This window comes from Epinephelus fuscoguttatus, linkage group LG1 (genome assembly GCF_011397635.1).
Source record: "Epinephelus fuscoguttatus linkage group LG1, E.fuscoguttatus.final_Chr_v1".
NCBI lineage: Eukaryota > Metazoa > Chordata > Actinopteri > Perciformes > Serranidae > Epinephelus > Epinephelus fuscoguttatus.
The window spans coordinates 3,787,017-3,809,708 of NC_064752.1; the positions used below are offsets into that span (position 1 = coordinate 3,787,017).

At 39.7% G+C, this 22,692-nt stretch overlaps 1 protein-coding gene across 2 annotated transcripts in view; it reads left to right on the plus strand.

The window, feature by feature from the left end:
• The window catches only part of LOC125888430 (E3 ubiquitin-protein ligase RNF182), a 31,172-nt gene extending 9,988 nt beyond the window's left edge, over positions 1 to 21,184 (plus strand). For both annotated transcript variants that reach the window (XM_049575820.1, XM_049575815.1), the window contains exons 2-9: positions 3,463 to 4,549; positions 13,087 to 13,133; positions 14,877 to 14,985; positions 18,518 to 18,671; positions 20,238 to 20,305; positions 20,398 to 20,518; positions 20,607 to 20,833; positions 20,955 to 21,184. In XM_049575820.1, coding sequence (XP_049431777.1) covers positions 14,938 to 14,985; positions 18,518 to 18,671; positions 20,238 to 20,305; positions 20,398 to 20,518; positions 20,607 to 20,833; positions 20,955 to 21,137 — 801 coding nt within the window. In that variant the 5' untranslated portion in view covers positions 3,463 to 4,549; positions 13,087 to 13,133; positions 14,877 to 14,937 and the 3' untranslated portion in view covers positions 21,138 to 21,184. The remainder of the gene's footprint in view (positions 1 to 3,462; positions 4,550 to 13,086; positions 13,134 to 14,876; positions 14,986 to 18,517; positions 18,672 to 20,237; positions 20,306 to 20,397; positions 20,519 to 20,606; positions 20,834 to 20,954) is intronic.
• Positions 21,185 to 22,692: the final 1,508 nt, after the last annotated feature.

Sequence of the window (22,692 nt, forward strand, 5' to 3'; positions counted from 1 at the left end):
GGAAACAGAGGCTGCGCATTGATCTTTTGCCTCTGTCTGCAGGAACAAATATAAATCCCATTCATGATGGGGTCAAATGGATTATGTGCATTATTAACCACAAAACAAGCAAATACTTCATCTTAATGACATGTAACACTCATTATGCTTCAGCTGAATCCTCTAAGCAAATGACCATGTTGAACTGAAATTAGTTTATCACGTTAAATGTCCGAAATTGTATGAAATTGCTCCAATGCGTTAACCAATCTTTGTGCATAATCACACAGCCTGATATGCCCTGCAAACACAGTGGGACTGCTGTACAGAGCGTTGGTCTTTCTTACCCTAACCCTGGTTATTTTCTGAAAGCACAGAGCAAAGAAATGTCTTTTTTTCTCCCCTGGTCTGCTGTCAGCAGGAGCGGCGGCTGCAGCGGGGATTTCAGCACCAGACAGCACACGTATAAAAGACTCGACAAGCGTCTCCTTTAAATGTGTTTGCTGCTAGAGAAATTATACATAATAAATGAAGACAGTGACACATTTTCAATGAAAAACAATGAGTTGAACGTTCATTTCAAGCTTTTGTAGTACAACGAGTTTCAGAATTGTGTGAGTGCAGCCAGAGAGCGGGTGGCAGTGTTTGATGCAGGAAACTCGATATGGACTTGAAATCAATTTCGGAGTGGGGTCGTTCGGAACGGCGGTGTTTGGGAATGGAGGGCTGTCCCCCGTCAGGTTCATGCGGAAGTGACTCTGTGTGGTAGCGGTGACAGTTTTATTTCAGTCCATAACAGAAATCCCCGCCTCGTTTGAGCTTCAGAGATGATTTTGGAAATGTAACTTGTGTGGACGCTACCGCGCTACGTGATCAATAAAAGAGCTTAACTACTGAGAAGTTACTTGACTCAGAAAACTGCGACGCTACCTCCAAGCTACAGAGAAATGTAGTTAAACTACAAACGTCCGCTACTGCCCAACACTGTGAATACTTTATCTAAAACGTCATCTTGTTGAGTCGACATCTGAACCAATCAGCTGTTAGATCAGGTGAGAGCCAGGTGGTGCAGTCGGTGGAGAGCAACTGTAGCGCCTGGCTCGCGGCTTTATCACCGTCCACTTCTGTGATAGGTCAGAACAAGTCGGGATAAAGTCGGACACAAAACTAACCAGCGTGCATTGTGCGCCGATCGCCGGTGATTGAATCTACGCAGGCATGGCTCATCTCCAACGAACCTATTGAAATAATAAACTTTTAATGAGTTTATTATCTTTTTATGAAAGATATTTTTATTTAATTGTTAAATTGTATTTATTGTATTGTTTCTTCTGATGATTGTTTTTTGTGTGGTATGCTATGGACCTCTCTCTGTGTCATTATGATTATTATTTAGTCACAAACTATGATGTAACAATGTTCAATGTCTGAAACAGAAGCCCCTAACCTCATCCAAAATAAAGACATAGCCCCCCCCCCACACACACACAATAAATAACAAACAGTCCCTAACCTCATCCAAAATAAAGACATAGCCCCCCCCCCACACACACACAATAAATAACAAACAGTCCCTAACCTCATCCAAAATAAAGAATAAATAACAAACAGTCCCTAACCTCATCCAAAATAAAGACATAGCCCCCCCCCCACACACACACAATAAATAACAAACAGTCCCTAACCTCATCCAAAATAAAGACATAGCCCCCCCCCCACACACACACAATAAATAACAAACAGTCCCTAACCTCATCCAAAATAAAGACATAGCCCCCCCCCACACACACACACACAATAAATAACAAACAGTCCCTAACCTCATCCAAAATAAAGACATAGCCCCCCCACACACACACACACAATAAATAACGAACAGTCCCTAACCTCATCCAAAATAAAGACATAGCCCCCCCACACACACACACAATAAATAACAAACAGTCCCTAACCTCATCCAAAATAAAGACATAGCCCCCCCCACACACACACAATAAATAACAAACAGTCCCTAACCTCATCCAAAATAAAGACATAGCCCCCCCCCACACACACACAATAAATAACGAACAGTCCCTAACCTCATCCAAAATAAAGACATAGCCCCCCCCCCCCCACACACACACAATAAATAACAAACAGTCCCTAACCTCATCCAAAAAAAAGACATAGCCCCACACACACACAATAAATAACAAACAGTCCCTAACCTCATCCAAAATAAAGACATAGCCCCACACACACACAATAAATAACAAACAGTCCCTAACCTCATCCAAAATAAAGATATAGCCCCACACACACACACAATAAATAACAAACAGTCCCTAACCTCATCCAAAATAAAGACATAGCCCCCCCACACACACACACACACAATAAATAACAAACAGTCCCTAACCTCATCCAAAATAAAGACATAGCCCCCCCCCACACACACAATAAATAACAAACAGTCCCTAACCTCATCCAAAAAAAAGACATAGCCCCACACACACACAATAAATAACGAACAGTCCCTAACCTCATCCAAAATAAAGACATAGCCCCCCCCACACACACACAATAAATAACAAACAGTCCCTAACCTCATCCAAAATAAAGACATAGCCCCCCCCACACAATAAATAACGAACAGTCCCTAACCTCATCCAAAATAAAGATATAGCCCCCACACACACACACACAATAACAGTCCCTAACCTCATCCAAAATAAAGACATAGCCCCCCACACAAACACAATAAATAACAAACAGTCCATAACCTAATCCAAAATAAAGACATAGCCCCCCACACACACACACACAATAAATAACAAACAGTCCCTAACCTCATCCAAAATAAAGACATAGCCCCCCCCCCACACACACACAATAAATAACAAACAGTCCCTAACCTCATCCAAAATAAAGACATAGCCCCCCCCCCACACACACACAATAAATAACAAACAGTCCCTAACCTCATCCAAAATAAAGATATAAGCCCCTCCCCTCAGCCGCCCGACACACATTAAATAACAAACAGTCCCTAACCTCATCCAAAATAAAGACATAGCCCCCCCCACACAATAAATAACGAACAGTCCCTAACCTCATCCAAAATAAAGATATAAGCCCCCCCCCCCACATAGCCCCCCCACACACACACACAATAAATAACGAACAGTCCCTAACCTCATCCAAAATAAAGACATAGCCCCCCCACACACACACACACACAATAAATAACGAACAGTCCCTAACCTCATCCAAAATAAAGACATAGCCCCCCCCCACACACACACACACAATAAATAACGAACAGTCCCTAACCTCAGGATCAGAATCTGTTCCCACTTCCTGATCATTGATTTATTTCTATAAGGTTCTTACAGGTGACTCCTCTGAACTTCCTGTCTGATGACGTGTATTCACCTGTGTGGTCATGAACCGATCAGGTTAGTGATCAGGTTATCGATCCTCTCCGCTGTCTATCATCAGTCACAGATATCCCGTCATCCCGCTGCGGGCCGGTTGCCATGGTAACCCGGGCTCCCGCTGCCGGCCGCGCGCTGCAGTGAGCAGCAGAGAGACTGAGGAGAGACGGTGAGTCACCGAGACCAGCCCCGGTGAGCGGCAACCGACAACCGACAACCGGCTCCAGCGACCGACGGACTGAAGACACGCCGACAGACCGCCGGTTAGCCTGTTAGCCTGTTAGCTCCCCCGCTGCTGCGGAGGCGCGCGACGATCACGGAATGTTAATGAGACCGATGACAGGCAACGGCCGCAGTGTTGCTTCAACCTGAGAGATTACCGCAACCACAGCAACCAGACTGTTGCTGCAGTGTTGCCTCGGTCTGACGGAGACTACAGACCTCCAGCAACCAGCAGCTGCACCTGCAGCAACTATATCAACCAGACTGTTGATGTCTGAGGACGACCATGTTGCTTCAACCTGACAGAGACTACAACAACTACAGCAACCAGACCCACAGAAACAGTACCCGCAGCAACTACACATAAAGCAACCAGGCCACTGATTTTCCACAGCAACTTAAAAGGAGAATACAGCAACTACAACAGCCAGACTGACAGCACCAGAACCTGCAGCAACTACAACAACCAGACTGACAGCAACTGACAGCAACAGAACCTGCAGCAACTACAACAACCAGACTGACAGCAAGAGAACCTGCAGCAACTACAGCAACCTCAAAGCTGATGATTAATAAACACATGTTGTTTCAATCTTAAAGCTTCAAGGACAACAGCAACTAAACCCACAGCAACAACAGCAACAGAACCTAAAGCAACCGAATCCACAGCAATCCAACCCACAGCAAATGAACCTACAGCAACCAAATCCACAGCAACTGTATCTATGGCAACATAACCTTAAGCAACTTGTAAACAGAATGTTGATGCTTATTAACCACCATGTTGCTTTAGCCTGAGGGAAACTACAGCAACGAACAACCAGACTGTTGATAGTTAATCATCAGTGTTGCTTCAGTGTGACACCACAGCAACTCAACCTGCAACTACATCTACCGCCACCGTCAACTCAGCCTCCATCATCCAGCAGGTGAGCAGCATCACATCTCTGTCAAGATTTACAGCTCTCAACCAATGATGTCACAGCCATAGTGATGATGTCACAGCTGTTGTGATGATGTCACAGCCGTAGGATTGATTAGGGATTGACTATTTTTTTTCTTCGGGCTGACACTGATCGGTAGCAATCAAACAAACCAATAATCAATATTTGGCACCGGTTCACAGTAAAAATAAAAAAGTAGAATATCATTAGTTCCAATACAGAGCGTTGTTGAAGCGTCCTGTATTTGTCGTCATTATCTTCAAACACAAAGAGCCGTCACTCTCACACTTCCTGTTCCGTGTTGTGTTCCTCTGATCGGCCTCCTGCATGTTGACACCTGTTCTTCAGTTCGTCTGAAGTTTACTCTTTTATTTTTCATCTCATGACGTCTTTGTTCTGAGTCGATAAAAAAATGCTGAACTGTGGAACATTTATAAACACTGTAGAACATTTATAAACACTGTAGAACATTTATGAACCCTGTGGAACATTTATGAACACTGGAACATTTATAAACACCATAGAACATTTATGAACACTGTGGAACATTTATAAACACTGTAGAACATTTATGAACCCTGTGGAACATTTATGAACACTGGAACATTTATAAACACCATAGAACATTTATGAACACTGTGGAACATTTATGAACACTGGAACATTTATAAACACCTTAGAACGTTTATAAACACCGTAGAACATTTATGAACACTGTGGAACATTTATAAACACCGTAGAACATTTATGAACACTGTGGAACATTTATGAACACTGGAACATTTATAAACACCTTAGAACATTTATAAACACCGTAGAACATTTATGAACACTGGAACATTTATAAACACCTTAGGACATTTATAGACACTGTAGAACATTCATAAACACTAGAACATTTATAAACACTGTAGAACACCCATAAACACTGGAATATCCATAAACACTGGAACATTCATGAACACTGTTGAACATTTATAGACACTATAGAACATCTATAAAAACTGTGGAACATTTATAAACACTGTAAAACATCCATAAACACTAGAACATTCATGAACACTGTTGAACATTTATAAACACTGTAAAACATCCATAAACACTGTAGAACATTCACAGACACTGGAAGATTTATAAACATTGGAACATTTATGAACACCTTAGAACATGTATAAACACTGTAGAACATTCACAAACACTGGAACATTTATAAAAACTGTAGAACATTTATAAACACTGTAGAACACCCATAAACACTGGAACATTCATGAACACTGTTGCACATTTATAAACACTGTAGAACATCCATAAACACTGTAGAACATCCATAAACACTGTGGAACATTTATAAACATTGTAGAACATTCATAAACACTGTAGAACATTTATAAACACCATAGAACATTCATAAACACTGTAGAACATTTATAAACACTGTAGAACATTCATAAACACTGTAGAACATTTATAAACGCCATAGAACATTTATGAATACTGGAACATTTCTAAACACTGTAGAAAATTTATAAACACTATAGAACATTCATAAACCCTGTAGAACATTTATAAACACCATAGAACATTTATGAATACAGGAACATTTCTAAACACTGTAGAAAATTTATAAACACTGTAGAACATGTATAAACACTGTAGAACATTTCTAAACACCGTAGAACATTCATAAACACTGTAGAACATTAATAAACACTGTAGAACATTTATAAGCACTGTAGAACATTAATAAACACTGTAGAACATGCATAAACACTGTAGAACATTTATAAACACCATAGAACATTAATAAACACTGTAGAACATGTATAAACACTGTAGAACGTCCATAAACACTGTAGAAACATTTATAAATATTATAGAACATTCATAAACACTGTAGAACATTTATAAACACTATAGAACATTTATAAACACTGTAGAACATTCATAAACACTGTAGAACATTTATAAACACCATAGAACATTTATGAATACTGGAACATTTATAAACACCGTAGAACATTTATGAACACTGTGGAACATTTATGAACACTGGAACATTCATGAACACTGTAGAACATCTATAAAAACTGTGGAACATTTATAAACACTGTAAAACATCCATAAACACTAGAACATTCATGAACACTGTTGAACATTTATAAACACTGTAAAACATCCATAAACACTGTAGAACATTCACAGACACTGGAAGATTTATAAACATTGGAACATTTATGAACACCTTAGAACATGTATAAACACTGTAGAACATTCACAAACACTGGAACATTTATAAAAACTGTAGAACATTTATAAACACTGTAGAACACCCATAAATACTGGAACATTCATGAACACTGTGGAACATTTATAAACACTGTAGAACATCCATAAACACTATGGAACATTTATAAACATTGTAGAACATTAATAAACACTGTAGAACATTCATAAACACTGTAGAACATTTATAAACACCATAGAACATTCATAAACACTGTAGAACATTTATAAACGCCATAGAACATTTATGAATACTGGAACATTTCTAAACACTGTAGAAAATTTATAAACACTATAGAACATTCATAAACCCTGTAGAACATTTATAAACACCATAGAACATTTATGAATACTGGAACATTTCTAAACACTGTAGAAAATTTATAAACACTGTAGAACATGTATAAACACTGTAGAACATTTCTAAACACCGTAGAACATTCATAAACACTGTAGAACATTAATAAACACCATAGAACATTAATAAACACTGTAGAACATGTATAAACACTGTAGAACGTCCATAAACACTGTAGAACATTTATAAATATTATAGAACATTCATAAACACTGTAGAACATTTATAAACACTATAGAACATTTATAAACACTGTAGACCATTTATAAACACTATAGAACATTCATAAACACTGTAGAACATTAATAAACACCATAGAACATTAATAAACACTGTAGAACATGTATAAACACTGTAGAACGTCCATAAACACTGTAGAACATTTATAAATATTATAGAACATTCATAAAAACTGTAGAACATTTATAAACACTGTAGAACACCCATAAATACTGGAACATTCATGAACACTGTTGAACATTTATAAACACTGTAGAACATCCATAAACACTATGGAACATTTATAAACATTGTAGAACATTAATAAACACTGTAGAACATTCATAAACACTGTAGAACATTTATAAACACCATAGAACATTCATAAACACTGTAGAACATTTATAAACGCCATAGAACATTTATGAATACTGGAACATTTCTAAACACTGTAGAAAATTTATAAACACTATAGAACATTCATAAACCCTGTAGAACATTTATAAACACCATAGAACATTTATGAATACTGGAACATTTCTAAACACTGTAGAAAATTTATAAACACTGTAGAACATGTATAAACACTGTAGAACATTTCTAAACACCGTAGAACATTCATAAACACTGTAGAACATTAATAAACACCATAGAACATTAATAAACACTGTAGAACATGTATAAACACTGTAGAACGTCCATAAACACTGTAGAACATTTATAAATATTATAGAACATTCATAAACACTGTAGAACATTTATAAACACTATAGAACATTTATAAACACTGTAGAACATTCATAAACACTGTAGAACATTTATAAACACCATAGAACATTTATGAATACTGGAACATTTATAAACACCGTAGAACATTTATAAACACTGTGGAACATTTATAAACACCTTAGAACATTTATAAACACCATGGAACATTTATGAACACTGTGGAACATTTATGAACACTATTGAACATTTATAAACACTGTAGAACATCTATAAAAACTGTGGAACATTTATAAACACTGTAAAACATCCATAAACACTAGAACATTCATGAACACTGTTGAACATTTATAAACACTGTAAAACATCCATAAACACTGTAGAACATTCACAGACACTGGAAGATTTATAAACATTGGAACATTTATGAACAACTTAGAACATGTATAAACACTGTAGAACATTTACAAACACTGGAACATTTATAAAAACTGTAGAACATTTATAAACACTGTAGAACACCCATAAACACTGGAACATTCATGAACACTGTGGAACATTTATAAACATTGTAGAACATTAATAAACACTGTAGAACATTCATGAACACTGTAGAACATTTATAAACACCATAGAACATTCATAAACACTGTAGAACATTTATAAACACTGTAGAACATTCATAAACACTGTAGAACACTTATAAACGCCATAGAACATTTATGAATACTGGAACATTTCTAAACACTGTAGAAAATTTATAAACACTATAGAACATTCATAAACCCTGTAGAACATTTATAAACACCATAGAACATTTATGAATACTGGAACATTTCTAAACACTGTAGAACATTTCTAAACACCGTAGAACATTCATAAACACTGTAGAACATTTATAAGCACTGTAGAACATTAATAAACACCATAGAACATTCATAAACACTGTAGAACATGTATAAACACTGTAGAACGTCCATAAACACTGTGGAACATTTATAAACACTATAGAACATTTATAAACACTGTAGAACATTCATAAACACTGTAGAACATTTATAAACACCATAGAACATTTGTGAATACTGGAACATTTCTAAACACTGTAGAAAATTTATAAACACTGTAGAACATTTATAAACACTGTAGAACATTAATAAACACCATAGAACATTTATGAATACTGGAACATTTCTAAACACTGTAGAAAATTTATAAACACTGTAGAACATGTATAAACACTGTAGAACATTCATAAACACTGTAGAACATTTATAAACACCATAGAACATTTATGAATACTGGAACATTTATAAACACTGTAGAAAATTTATAAACACTGTCGAACATGTATAAACACTGTAGAACATTTCTAAACACCGTAGAACATTCATAAACACTGTAGAACATTTATAAACACCATAGAACATTTATGAATACTGGAACATTTCTAAACACCGTAGAACATTTATAAACACCATAGAACATTTATGAATACTGGAACATTTCTAAACACTGTAGAAAATTTATAAACACTGTAGAACATGTATAAACACTGTAGAACATTTCTAAACACCGTAGAACATTCATAAACACTGTAGAACATTAATAAACACTGTTGAACATTTATAAGCACTGTAGAACATTAATAAACACTGTAGAACATTTATAAACACCGTAGAACATTCATAAACACTGTAGAACATTAATAAACACTGTAGAACATGTATAAAGACTGTAGAACGTCCATAAACACTGTAGAACATTCATAAACACCGTAGAACATTTATAAACACCATAGAACATTCATAAACACTGTAGAACATGTATAAACACTGTAGAACATTTATAAATATTATAGAACATTAATAAACACTGTAGAACATTCATAAACACTGTAGAACATTTATAAACATTATAGAACATTAATAAACACTGTAGAACATTCATAAACACCGTAGAACATTCATAAACACTGTAGAACATGTATAAACACTGTAGAACATTTATAAACATTATAGAACATTAATAAACACTGTAGAGCATTCATAAACACTGTAGAACATTTATAAACATTATAGAACATTAATAAACACTGTAGAACATTCATAAACACCGTAGAACATTTATAAACACCATAGAACATTCATAAACACTGTAGAACATGTATAAACACTGTAGAATGTCCATAAACACTGTAGAACATTTATAAACACTGTAGAACATTCATAAACACTGTGGAACATTTATAAACATTGTAGAACATTCATAAACACTGTAGAACATTTATAAATACTGTAGAACATTCATAAACACTGTAGAACATTTATGAATACTGGAACATTTCTAAACACTGTAGAAAATTTATAAACACTGTAGAACATTTATAAACACTGTAGAATATTCACAAACACTGTAGAACATTTATGAACACTGTAGAACATTCATAAACATGGTAGAACGTTTATAAACATTGTAGAACATTCACAAACACTGTAGAACATTCATAAACATGGTTGAACATGTATGAGCACTGTAGAACATTTATAAACACTGTAGAACATTCATAAACATGGTAGAACGTTTATAAACATTGTAGAACATTCACAAACACTGTAGAACATTCATAAACATGGTAGAACATTTATGAGCACTGTAGAACATTTCTAAACACTGTAGAACATTCACAAACACTGTAGAACATTTATACACACCGTAGAACATTCACAAACACTGTAGAACTTTCATAAACATGGTAGAACATTTATGAACACTGTAGAACATTAACAAACACTGTAGAACATTCATAAACATGGTAGAACATTTATAAACACTGTAGAACATTCATAAACATGGTAGAACATTTATGAACACTGTAGAACATTCACAAACAACACTGTAGAACATTCATAAACACTGTGGAAATAAACAAAGTTCTCAGAGAAACATTTCATTAAAAACTTGAGAAACTTTTGTCTGTTGCAAAAACAAGCTGGTGAACAGTGACATCATCACTTTTCTGTGACTGAGATGTAAACTAATCGTCCAGGTGTTTGTTTATGTCCGCTGACTGCCTCTAACAACCTAACAAACGGAGAAGAACAAACACAGAGATTAAAATGATAAACAAACAAACACAGTGATAAACAAACAAACAGTGAAAAATCAATCAATCAATCAATCAATTTTATTTATAAAGCCCAATATCACAAATCACAATTTGCCTCACAGGGCTTTACAGCATACGACATCCCTCTGTCCTTATGACCCTCACAGCTGATCAGGAAAAACTCCCCAAAAAACCCTTTAACGGGGAAAAAACGGTAGAAACCTCAGGAAGAACAACTGAGGAGGGATCCCTCTTCCAGGACGGACAGACGTGCAATAGATGTCGTACAGAACAGATCAACATGATAAATTAACAGTAATCCACATGACACAATGAGACAGAGAGAGAGAGAGAGAGAGAGAGAGAGAGAGAAGGAGAGAGAGAGAGAGAGAGAGAGAGAGATGCAGGTAATGACAGTAGCTTACAACAACATTATTGAAAGTAATAATATTATAGTTATAGTTCTGGCTACTGTGGTACAATATGTTGAAAGTATGTATTAATATCTGGCAGTATACATGTGTGACAATAATCATATGTGTATAATAACAGTAGAAGTATGACTAATGACTAATGATGGCAGCAGCAGCAGCAGGAGGCATCTGGCAGGACCACGGCAGCAGCACAACCACACACGTCACGCTGTCCAGGCACCGCTGTGATATGAGTTAATCTGAGAGACAGTGGAGCACAAAGGCTCCGGAGAAGAAGCCGAGTTAGTGACATCCAGAATGGCCGGGTTAGCAAGATGCAGTAATAGAATACGAGAGAGAGAGAGAGAGAGAGAGAGAGAGAGAAGGTGTCCGGTGTATTATAGGGGGGTCCTCCGGCAGACTAGGCCTAAGTCAGCCTAACTAGGGGCTGGTACAGGGCAAGCCTGAGCCAGCCCTAACTATAAGCTTTATCAAAGAGGAAAGTCTTAAGTCTAGTCTTAAATGTGGAGACGGTGTCTGCCTCCCGGACCGTAACAGGAAGATGATTCCACAGGAGAGGAGCCTGATAGCTGAAGGCTCTGGCTCCTGATCTACTTTTGGAGACTTTAGGGACCACGAGTAACCCTGCGTTCTCAGAGCGCAGTGTTCTGGTGGGATAATATGGCACTATGAGCTCTCTAAGATATGACGGAGCTTGACCATTTAGAGCTTTATAAGTTAACAGTAGGATTTTAAATTCAATTCTGGATTTTACAGGGAGCCAGTGCAGAGAAGCTAAAACAGGAGAAATATGATCTCGTTTCTTAGTTCCTGTTAGTACACGTGCTGCTGCATTCTGAATTAGCTGGAGAGTTTTTAAGGACTTACTAGAGCTACCTGATAATAGAGAGTTGTGACAAACAGTGATAAACAAACACAATGATAAACAAACAGTGATAAACAAACACAGTGATAAACAAAGTGATAAACAAACAAACACAGTGATAAACAGTGATAAACAAACAGTGATAAACAAACTGATAAACAGTGATAAACAAACAAACACAATGATAAACAAACAGTGATAAACACAGTGATAAACACACAGCTGTATAAATAAAGGTGGAGTTCGGCCTCTTTAAGCTGAGGAAGTGAGGTCATCAGCTGATCACATCTGACTCCTCTGATTGGCTCATCTGAGGTTCAGCCACAGGTAAAGCTGTTGCCATAGTAACATCAGCATCCCCAGTGTCCCCTCCCCGGTTACATAACAGCTGCAGTTTATAAATACATCACAGTATGTGTGTGTGTGTGTGTGTGTGTGTGAGTGAGTGCTTCGTAGATGAACATCAGTAATAAACCAGATGAGTTCTCTCAGTATGTGCACTGATAGTCTCTGTGTCTGTCTCTGTAGATGGCGTCCTCTCAGAGTGTCACACGCATCAGCTGATCTGTAGTCAGGTGGGTACCTGATGCTTCATCTGTGTGGACACAGATCGACCAATCACATGACACATCACTTTATAATAATTATTATTATTATTATTATTATTATTATTGATTCATGGTTTTCAAAACCAAGTTTACAAAGTGCAGCAGACTGGAGTCAGGTTGATGATATCACAAACAATAGAAACAAATAAACAAATAAAAAGTCCCAAATACGCAAAGTAATGAAAACATCAAACAAACAAACAAATAAATAAAACTTGCCATCAAAAGCCAGTTTATGAAAATGAGTTTTAAAGAGAGGACAGTGAGGTTTGTCTTTGACAGAGAGTCAGAACGCAATGTGTCACACTCTGGAAGCCCCGCCCACTGGACAGGTAAACAGCTGCCACAATCTGCAACCAACGGCTGAAATGCCAGCGACGTGTCCGCAGCTACAAACATCAGACATCAGCCTGTAGCGCCCTGCATCCGCCAGAGAGAGACAGACTGTCCATCTGTTTGAAACACAGAGTCAGTTGAGACCCATGAAATGTTTTCCCCTCCGGTGTGGGCGGGACTTACATGCGCTCTGTCTCTATTGGTGGCAAGCTGTCTGCTGAGCACAGAATACAAAGTACGTAGACTGATGCACGTGACGTGGAGGCAACGTTTACAAGCGTGAGTTCGGCCAGTGCGTCAGATTCAGGAGGATGTAGTGTCGTCTGTTAGCAAAACGTCTCCTGGTCAGAATTCCTTTAGTGTTCAGGAGTTGATTCACACCAGGAAGACAAACATCAATGTTTCTGACGCTGCGTCACAGAGATGCTGCTGAGAACACATCTGATTAAAGAGAGCACAGCTGATTAAAGAGAACATATCTGATTAAAGAGAGCACAGCTGATTAAAGAGAACGCATCTGATTAAAGAGAACGCATCTGATTAAAGAGAGCATAGCTGATTAAAGACAACAGCTGAATAGAGAGAACACATCTGATTAAAGAGAGCACAGCTGATTAAAGACAAGAGCTGATTAAAGAGAGCACAGCTGAATAAAGAGAACCCAGCTGAATGAAGAGAGAACAGCTTATTAAAGAGAACACAGCTGATTAAAGAGAGCACAGCTGAATAAAGAGAACCCAGCTGAATGAAGAGGGAACAGCTTATTAAAGAGAACACAGCTGATTAAGAGAACACATCTGATTAAAGAGCGCACAGCTGATTAAAGAGAGCACAGCTGATTAAAGAGAACCCAGCTGAATGAAGAGAGAACAGCTGATTAAAGAGAGCACAGCTGATTAAAGAGAACACAGCTGAATAAAGAGGGCACAGCTGAATGAAGAGAGAACAGCTAATTAAAGAGAGCACAGCTGATTAAGAGAACACATCTGATTAAAGAGAGCACAGCTGATTAAAGAGAGCACAGCTGAATAAAGAGAACCCAGCTGAATGAAGAGAGAACAGCTGATTAAAGAGAGCACAGCTGATTAAGAGAACACATCTGATTAAAGAGAGCACAACTGATTAAAGAGAGCACAGCTGAATAAAGAGAACCCAGCTGAATGAAGAGAGAACAGCTGATTAAAGAGAGCACAGCTGAATAAAGAGAGCACAGCTGAATAAAGAGGGCACAGCTGAATAAAGAGGGCACATGTGATTAAAGAGAGCACAGCTGAATAAAGAGAGCACAGCTGAATAAAGAGGGCACAGCTGATCAAATCAGAATCCCACACTCTGGATCTTTGAGAGTATTCTAACCGTCTGTCTTCCATTCAGCTGACGGCCTCAAGTTGAGTTAAGCTCCGCCATCTTTCAGGTGAGGACAACAGCCACAAGAATGAGCCAGTTGAAGGAGTCGGAGCCTGGCCGGGAGATGGAAGCCAAGGTGAGATTTCCCATCAGCACATATTCAGAGCACTGTCCACAAATAAACCAGGAGCCACAAACAATTCTGATTAGTCTGAGGAGGTTTCATTTCTCTTGATACTTCCACAAATCTTAGACTGCGATTAAAATTAACTCTGTTGTGGTACGTTCAGTGTCATTGACTCTTTGTTTTGGTATGTTAAGTGACATTAACTCTTTGGTTTGGTACGTTCAGTGTCATTAACTCTTTGTTATGGTGCGTTCAGTGTCATTGACTCTTTGTTTTGGTACGTTCAGTGACATTAACTCTTTGTTATGGTGCGTTCAGTGTCATTAACTCTTTGTTTTGGTACGTTCAGTGTCATTGACTCTTTGTTTTGGTACATTCAGTGACATTAACTCTTTGTTATGGTGCGTTCAGTGTCATTAACTCTTTGTTTTGGTACGTTAAGTGACATTAACTCTTTGTTTTGGTGCGTTCAGTGTCATTGACTCTTTGTTTTGGTACGTTCAGTGACATTAACTCTTTGTTATGGTGTGTTCAGTGTCATTAACTCTTTGTTTTGGTACGTTCAGTGTCATTGACTCTTTGTTTTGGTACATTCAGTGACATTAACTCTTTGTTATGGTGCGTTCAGTGTCATTAACTCTTTGTTTTGGCAATGCTCAGTGACATTAACTCTTTGTTTTGGTACGTTCAGTGTCATTGACTCTTTGTTTTGGTACATTCAGTGACATTAACTCTTTGTTATGGTGCGTTCAGTGTCATTAACTCTTTGTTTTGGTACGTTCAGTGTCATTAACTCTTTGTTTTGGTACGTTCAGTGTCATTGACTCTTTGTTTTGGTACATTCAGTGACATTAACTCTTTGTTATGGTGCGTTCAGTGTCATTAACTCTTTGTTTTGGTACGTTCAGTGTCATTGACTCTTTGTTTTGGTACATTCAGTGACATTAACTCTTTGTTATGGTGCGTTCAGTGTCATTAACTCTTTGGTTTGGTACGTTCAGTGTCATTGACTCTTTGTTTTGGTACATTCAGTGACATTAACTCTTTGTTATGGTGCGTTCAGTGTCATTAACTCTTTGTTTTGGTACGTTAAGTGACATTAACTCTTTGTTTTGGTGCGTTCAGTGTCATTAACTCTTTGGTTTGGTGCGTTCAGTGTCATTAACTCTTTGTTTTGGTACGTTAAGTGACATTAACTCTTTGTTTTGGTACGTTCAGTGTCATTAACTCTTTGGTTTGGTACGTTAAGTGACATTAACTCTTTGTTTTGGTACGTTCAGTGTCATTGACTCTTTGTTATGGTGCGTTCAGCGACGTTAACTCTTTGTTTTGGTACGTTAAGTGACATTAACTCTTTGTTTTGGTACGTTCAGTGACATTAATTCTTTGTTATGGTGCGTTCAGTGACATTAACTCTTTGTTTTGGTACGTTCAGTGTCACTGACTCTTTGTTTTGGTACGTTAAGTGACATTAACTCTTTGTTATGGTGCGTTCAGTGACATTAACTCTTTGTTATGGTGCGTTCAGTGACATTAACTCTTTGTTATGGTGCGTTCAGTGTCATTAACTCTTTGTTATGGTACGTTAAGTGACATTAACTCTTTGTTTTGGTACATTCAGTGTCACTGACTCTTTGTTTTGGTACGTTCAGTGTCATTAACTCTTTGTTTTGGTACGTTCAGTGACATTAACTCTTTGTTATGGTGCGTTCAGTGACATTAACTCTTTGTTTTGGTACGTTCAGTGTCACTGACTCTTTGTTTTGGTACGTTCAGTGACATTAACTCTTTGTTTTGGTACGTTCAGTGACATTAACTCTTTGTTATGGTGCGTTCAGTGTCATTAACTCTTTGTTATGGTACGTTCAGTGTCATTAACTCTTTGTTATGGTGCGTTCAGCGACATTAACTCTTTGTTTTGGTACGTTCAGGGTCATTAACTCTTTGTTTTGGTACGTTCAGTGTCATTAACTCTTTGTTATGGTGCGTTCAGCGACATTAACTCTTTGTTTTGGTACGTTCAGGGTCATTAACTCTTTGTTTTGGTACGTTCAGTGTCATTAACTCTTTGTTATGGTGCGTTCAGCGACATTAACTCTTTGTTTTGGTACGTTCAGTGTCATTAACTCTTTGTTATGGTGCGTTCAGCGACATTAACTCTTTGTTTTGGTACGTTCAGTGACATTAACTCTTTGTTATGGTGCGTTCAGTGTCATTAACTCTTTGTTTTGGTACGTTCAGGGTCATTAACTCTTTGTTTTGGTACGTTCAGTGTCATTAACTCTTTGTTATGGTACGTTCAGTGTCATTAACTCTTTGTTATGGTGCGTTCAGCGACATTAACTCTTTGTTTTGGTACGTTCAGTGTCATTAACTCTTTGTTTTGGTACGTTCAGTGTCATTAACTCTTTGTTATGGTGCGTTCAGCGACATTAACTCTTTGTTATGGTACGTTAAGTGTCATTAACTCTTTCTTTTGGTACGTTCAGTGTCATTAACTCTTTGTTATGGTGCGTACAGCGACATTAACTCTTTGTTTTGGTACGTTCAGTGTCATTGACTCTTTGTTATGGTACGTTAAGTGACATTAACTCTTTGTTTTGGTGCGTTCAGGGTCATTAACTCTTTGTTTTGGTACGTTCAGTGTCATTGACTCTTTGTTTTGGTACGTTAAGTGACATTAACTCTTTGTTTTGGTACGTTCAGTGTCATTAACTCTTTGTTATGGTACGTTCAGTGACATTAACTCTTTGTTTTGGTACGTTCAGTGTCATTAACTCTTTGTTATGGTACGTTAAGTGACATTAACTCTTTGTTTTGGTACGTTCAGGGTCATTAACTCTTTGTTTTGGTACGTTCAGTGTCATTGACTCTTTGTTTTGGTACGTTAAGTGACATTAACTCTTTGTTTTGGTACGTTCAGTGTCATTAACTCTTTGTTATGGTACGTTCAGTGACATTAACTCTTTGTTTTGGTACGTTCAGTGTCATTAACTCTTTGTTTTGGTACGTTCAGTGTCATTAACTCTTTGTTATGGTGCGTTCAGCGACATTAACTCTTTGTTTTGGTACATTCAGTGTCATTGACTCTGTTTTGGTACGTTCAGTGACATTAACTCTTTGTTTTGGTACGTTCAGTGTCATTGACTCTTTGTTTTGGTACGTTCAGTGTCATTAACTCTTTGTTTTGGTACGTTCAGTGTCATTGACTCTTTGTTTTGGTACGTTCAGTGTCATTAACTCTTTGTTTTGGTACGTTCAGTGTCATTGACTCTTTGTTTTGGTACGTTCAGTGACATTAACTCTTTGTTTTGGTACGTTCAGTGTCATTAACTCTTTGTTTTGGTACGTTCAGCGACATTAACTCTTTGTTTTGGTACGTTCAGTGACATTAACTCTTTGTTTTGGTACGTTCAGTGACATTAACTCTTTGTTATGGTGCGTTCAGTGTCATTAACTCTTTGTTTTGGTACATTAAGTGACATCAACTCTTTGATATGGGGTGTTCAGGGTCATTAACTTTTTCCTGTGGTGCATTCAGGTGCAGACCTGGGCTCAGTCTCTGGTTTACACTTTGGAGGAACTTGAGTGTAAAATATGCTACAACCGCTACGACACTCGCAGCAGGAAACCCAAACTGCTGGGCTGTCTGCACCGAGTCTGCGCCAAGTGTCTGAAGAAGATGGTGGACATGGGTGAGTTCACCTGTCAGGTAAAGTTAGTTGTGAGGAGGCGGGGCAATGGTTTGACTATGAGCTCAGCTGCAGACCTGAGATCTGGGGCCTCACTTATAAAACTGTGCATAGGAGAGGTGACTAAAGGTGACGTACGAACAAAGCACAGGAAGCGTACATATAGAAATATCCTGATTTATAACACAGTGTGCACACATGTCCCATGCCAGTTTCCCTTTATAAATCACAATCAACTTGAAATGTGGCGCATGTGAGCGAGCGTCTGGCCCCGCCCGCAGGTGCCTATTAATGGTCAGTGAATTATTATTGATGAACAGAAGTTTACATCACCACATGATTCCTGAGCGCGACACCGCTGCTGCTCACCGCTCCCTCAGGGGATGGGTCAAATGCGGAGAACAAATTTCACACACTCAGGTGTGTGACAATCAGTGGGACTTAGACTTAAAGTAAAGCAGCAGGAAGCAGAGCAGGGCCAACAGGAAGGAAAGGTAAGAAACCAACCTTGACACAGTGAAGCTGAATTTGTTGTTGGAGAGGTTGAAAGAAGACAATGTTTGGTGGACTCAGTGTGGACGTTACCAAGGCTCAAACTGCAGCTGGTGGCTGATGCTGTGAATGCTGCCGCCTCAGACTGTCTCACAAGTCAAGAAGAAGTGTCACATATGAAGGTGTTCATGGGTGCTGATTTATTCAGACAGAAAACTGACTGTCTGAAATAAACTCTCTAAATGAGGGACACAGTTCCACAGCTGTTTGACTCAAATAATTTCTTAAAATACGTCTTGTGTTCATAAACGATGCGTAACAACCAGGCGCTGGCACCCAGCAGCAGCATTTGGCTCAGATACCTGGAGACAGAGGTCGGGGTGGTTTTTCAGGTGTCACAGCACCGGCACGGCTCGGTTCCTGTGGGTGCTTCTTTGTAACGCCGGGCCCGAAGCAACGCAGAGATCCAGCAGCACCGCACACAAGCAGTCTGAACTGACTCATAAGCCACTCATCATTGTTGGCCAGTAGGTCCAGCTCCAGAGTTGAACTCCACTGGGTGACACCAGATGTGTTGTTGGGCGGAGCTGAGCTGACAGATGAGCAGGGAGATCTGGGCCGTCATTTCCAGTGTTCAGGGTCGTTTATCACTCTCAGAGCCATCGTTGTTAACGCAGACACGCTGCAGGTGCTCAAACACCAGAATGACGCTGTCATGGCGTGCATGTGTTAAAGCAGGCTGTGATGCAGTGCTGGTTATGGTTGCTTAGCAACTTCAGACACAACCTGCCTCAGCCCGTTTGACAGATGGCACAAAGTGGCGCCCAGTGCCCAAACCTGTGCTGACACAGAGCTGGTTGTAAAGTTTAGTTTAAGACTTGAGAGGTTTGACGAGTCACGTCTAACGAAGACTCGATGATTGATGTTGTGAAACAGTTAGGTCACTGACCAATCAGCAGAGGTCATTCTGACCAGCCAGTGACATCATCTCTGTCCGTCCAGTACGATGACCAGTGTGATGTGTGATGATTCTGACATCATCCAGTGTGTCATGTGATTCTTCTGGTTGATTTTCAGGTGAGTCCTCGCCATCCGTCATCAGCTGTCCCTTCTGTCGCCATGAGACCCACGTCCCCGACGAGGAGGTGAGACTTTATTAGCCAGGAGGTGAAACTGCTCCCGCTTCTGAGCTGGAAAGACTGACGTTCTGCTGTCCTCCTGTCTCTGTCCTCTGCAGGTGTGGTTGATGGAGGATGACCGACACATCCTGGCTGTTCTGTCCTGTCAGGACCGAGTCCGGCGAGGAGGAGCAGGAGGAGCAGGAGGGGAGGTGCTGCTGAGTCCAAATGGTCTGACCGGTAAAATAATGGCAACTTTCTTCTCTAAATGTTTTTTATGTCTGGGCTCTAGACCAGAACATTAAGCTCCTCCCTCTCTGTCTGACAGGAGGCAGCGGCATGGACTCATCCCACCGCTCCTCAGACTGTCTGGTCATCACCATCATGGAGCTCCCAGAGGAGTCTCCGTCCTCAGACTCACTGAGCATGCTCAATGTGGTGGGTCTGTACCGCCCCCCCAGCCTGGACTCGCTGCCCTGCAACCTGCCGGCTCACAAGTGTCGCGCTTGGACGTCCCGCAGCTTCCCGCGCTGCCTGCTGGGGGCACTCTGCCTGGTTAGTATACGCCAACCCAGTCAAACCAGTACCAGCATGTAGTGTGTGTGTGTGTGTGTGTGTGTGTGTGTGTGTGTGAGTGAGTGAGAGTCTGACGAGGTCCTGTCGTGTGTTTGGACAGGTGTACTTCAGCTCTCTGCCTCTGGGGATTTACCTGCTAATGATTGGTCAGCTGTGGCTGGGCGTGGTCCTGGTCAGTCTGGTTCCCTCCACGCTGCTGCTGCTCGTCCTCTACGGCTTCTGTCAGTGTCTGTGTCACGAGCTGATGGAGGCGCTCGCTGCACGCACACACACGCTGCCATGACGATGACGACACGCTGCAGTGTTGACACGAAAACGCACTGCTATGACGATGATGACAACATGATGTAAACAATAACACTGACAGCATGAGCCGTCACACCTGAATCACTCACCTGTAGACCCTCACATCACACATACCAGCATTAACCCTGCCCCTCATCAGGTTGCAGCCAATCACACCAGGACCAGCTGATGACATCATCACAGATGGTGTGTACTGTGAAGGTTTTTGTCTTTGTCGCCTCCTGCTGGACAAACTGATTTCATTTCAGGAACAACAGAAGGACCCAACAGGACACCTGTCAGCCAATCAGAGAAGAGACGTTTAGTAACACCAAACATCAAACAGTTCAAGGCGTGTGTGACTCTGAAGCCGACATTTAACATGTCCTCAGGGACTGTTAGCCTAGCTTAGGACAAAGACTGGAAGAAGGGGGAAACTATTAGCCTAGCTTAGCACAAAGACTGGAAGCAGGGGAAACTGTTAGCCTAGCTAAGCACAAAGACTGGAGTTAGGAGAAAACTGTTAGCCTAGCTCCATCACAGACCTGACTTCCTGTCGGGCAGTTGTTATTATGGGATGCCTGAATGGTTCTCTGGGGAACTTTGTATGTCGGTGAACAGGTTGGAACGTAACGTAAAAACTGAGACTGACCTCGACTTTCTGAGTTGCTTCAAACAGTAACTCAGTAGGACTGACATCTGCGTAGGGAAAATCCAAAGGACTTTATGTCATGTGCGTTCCCAAGTTTCTTGCCTCTTTTCAGCTCTGCTTATGTAAAGTTAGCTAAGAAATGGCATCCCCTAATGTTAAGAAACAGCCAGTCCACACAGGCTGTGTTGTAATTATAATGAAAACATATTTTAGCTGCAGCGCTGTCGACCCGGTGGAGCCAACACAAGACTGAGCACTGGGGGTCTGATCCAGGACCACCCTCTCTACTGCCCAAAGTTCTCTCCAGATCGGCAAACTTTCTGTTACTGCTGTTCCACAGATCAGACCCCACGCCGTCGCTGGCCACTGGGCCGCTGTGAACCCTGGGCTGCCGTTTGTACAGGCTGAATTCAAGCTGCTACAGCAGCTAAAGTTTGAGCTGCCATCCGCTCTCCTCCTGGGGACGTGGCGTCCTAGTGGCAGGTAGTGAAGTTGAGGGTCGGCAGGCTGTGTTAATGAGCTAGTCCTTGTCTCATTTCAATTGAATTCATTAAACTTAATTTATCCCAAAGGAAATTCTATTGCCAGAGAATGCTTCAATTACAGGAACACAAATGAACCCTGACAAACTACTACTACTACCACTATCAATCAATCAATTTATTTTTCAATCAGTCAATTTTATTTATAAAGCCCAATATCACAAATCACAATTTGCCTCACAGGGCTTTACAGCATACGACATCCCTCTGTCCTTATGACCCTCACAGCTGATCAGGAAAAACTCCCCAAAAAACCCTTTAACGGGGAAAAACAACGGTAGAAACCTCAGGAAGAGCAACTGAGGAGGGATCCCTCTTCCAGGACGGACAGACGTGCAATAGATGTCGTACAGAACAGA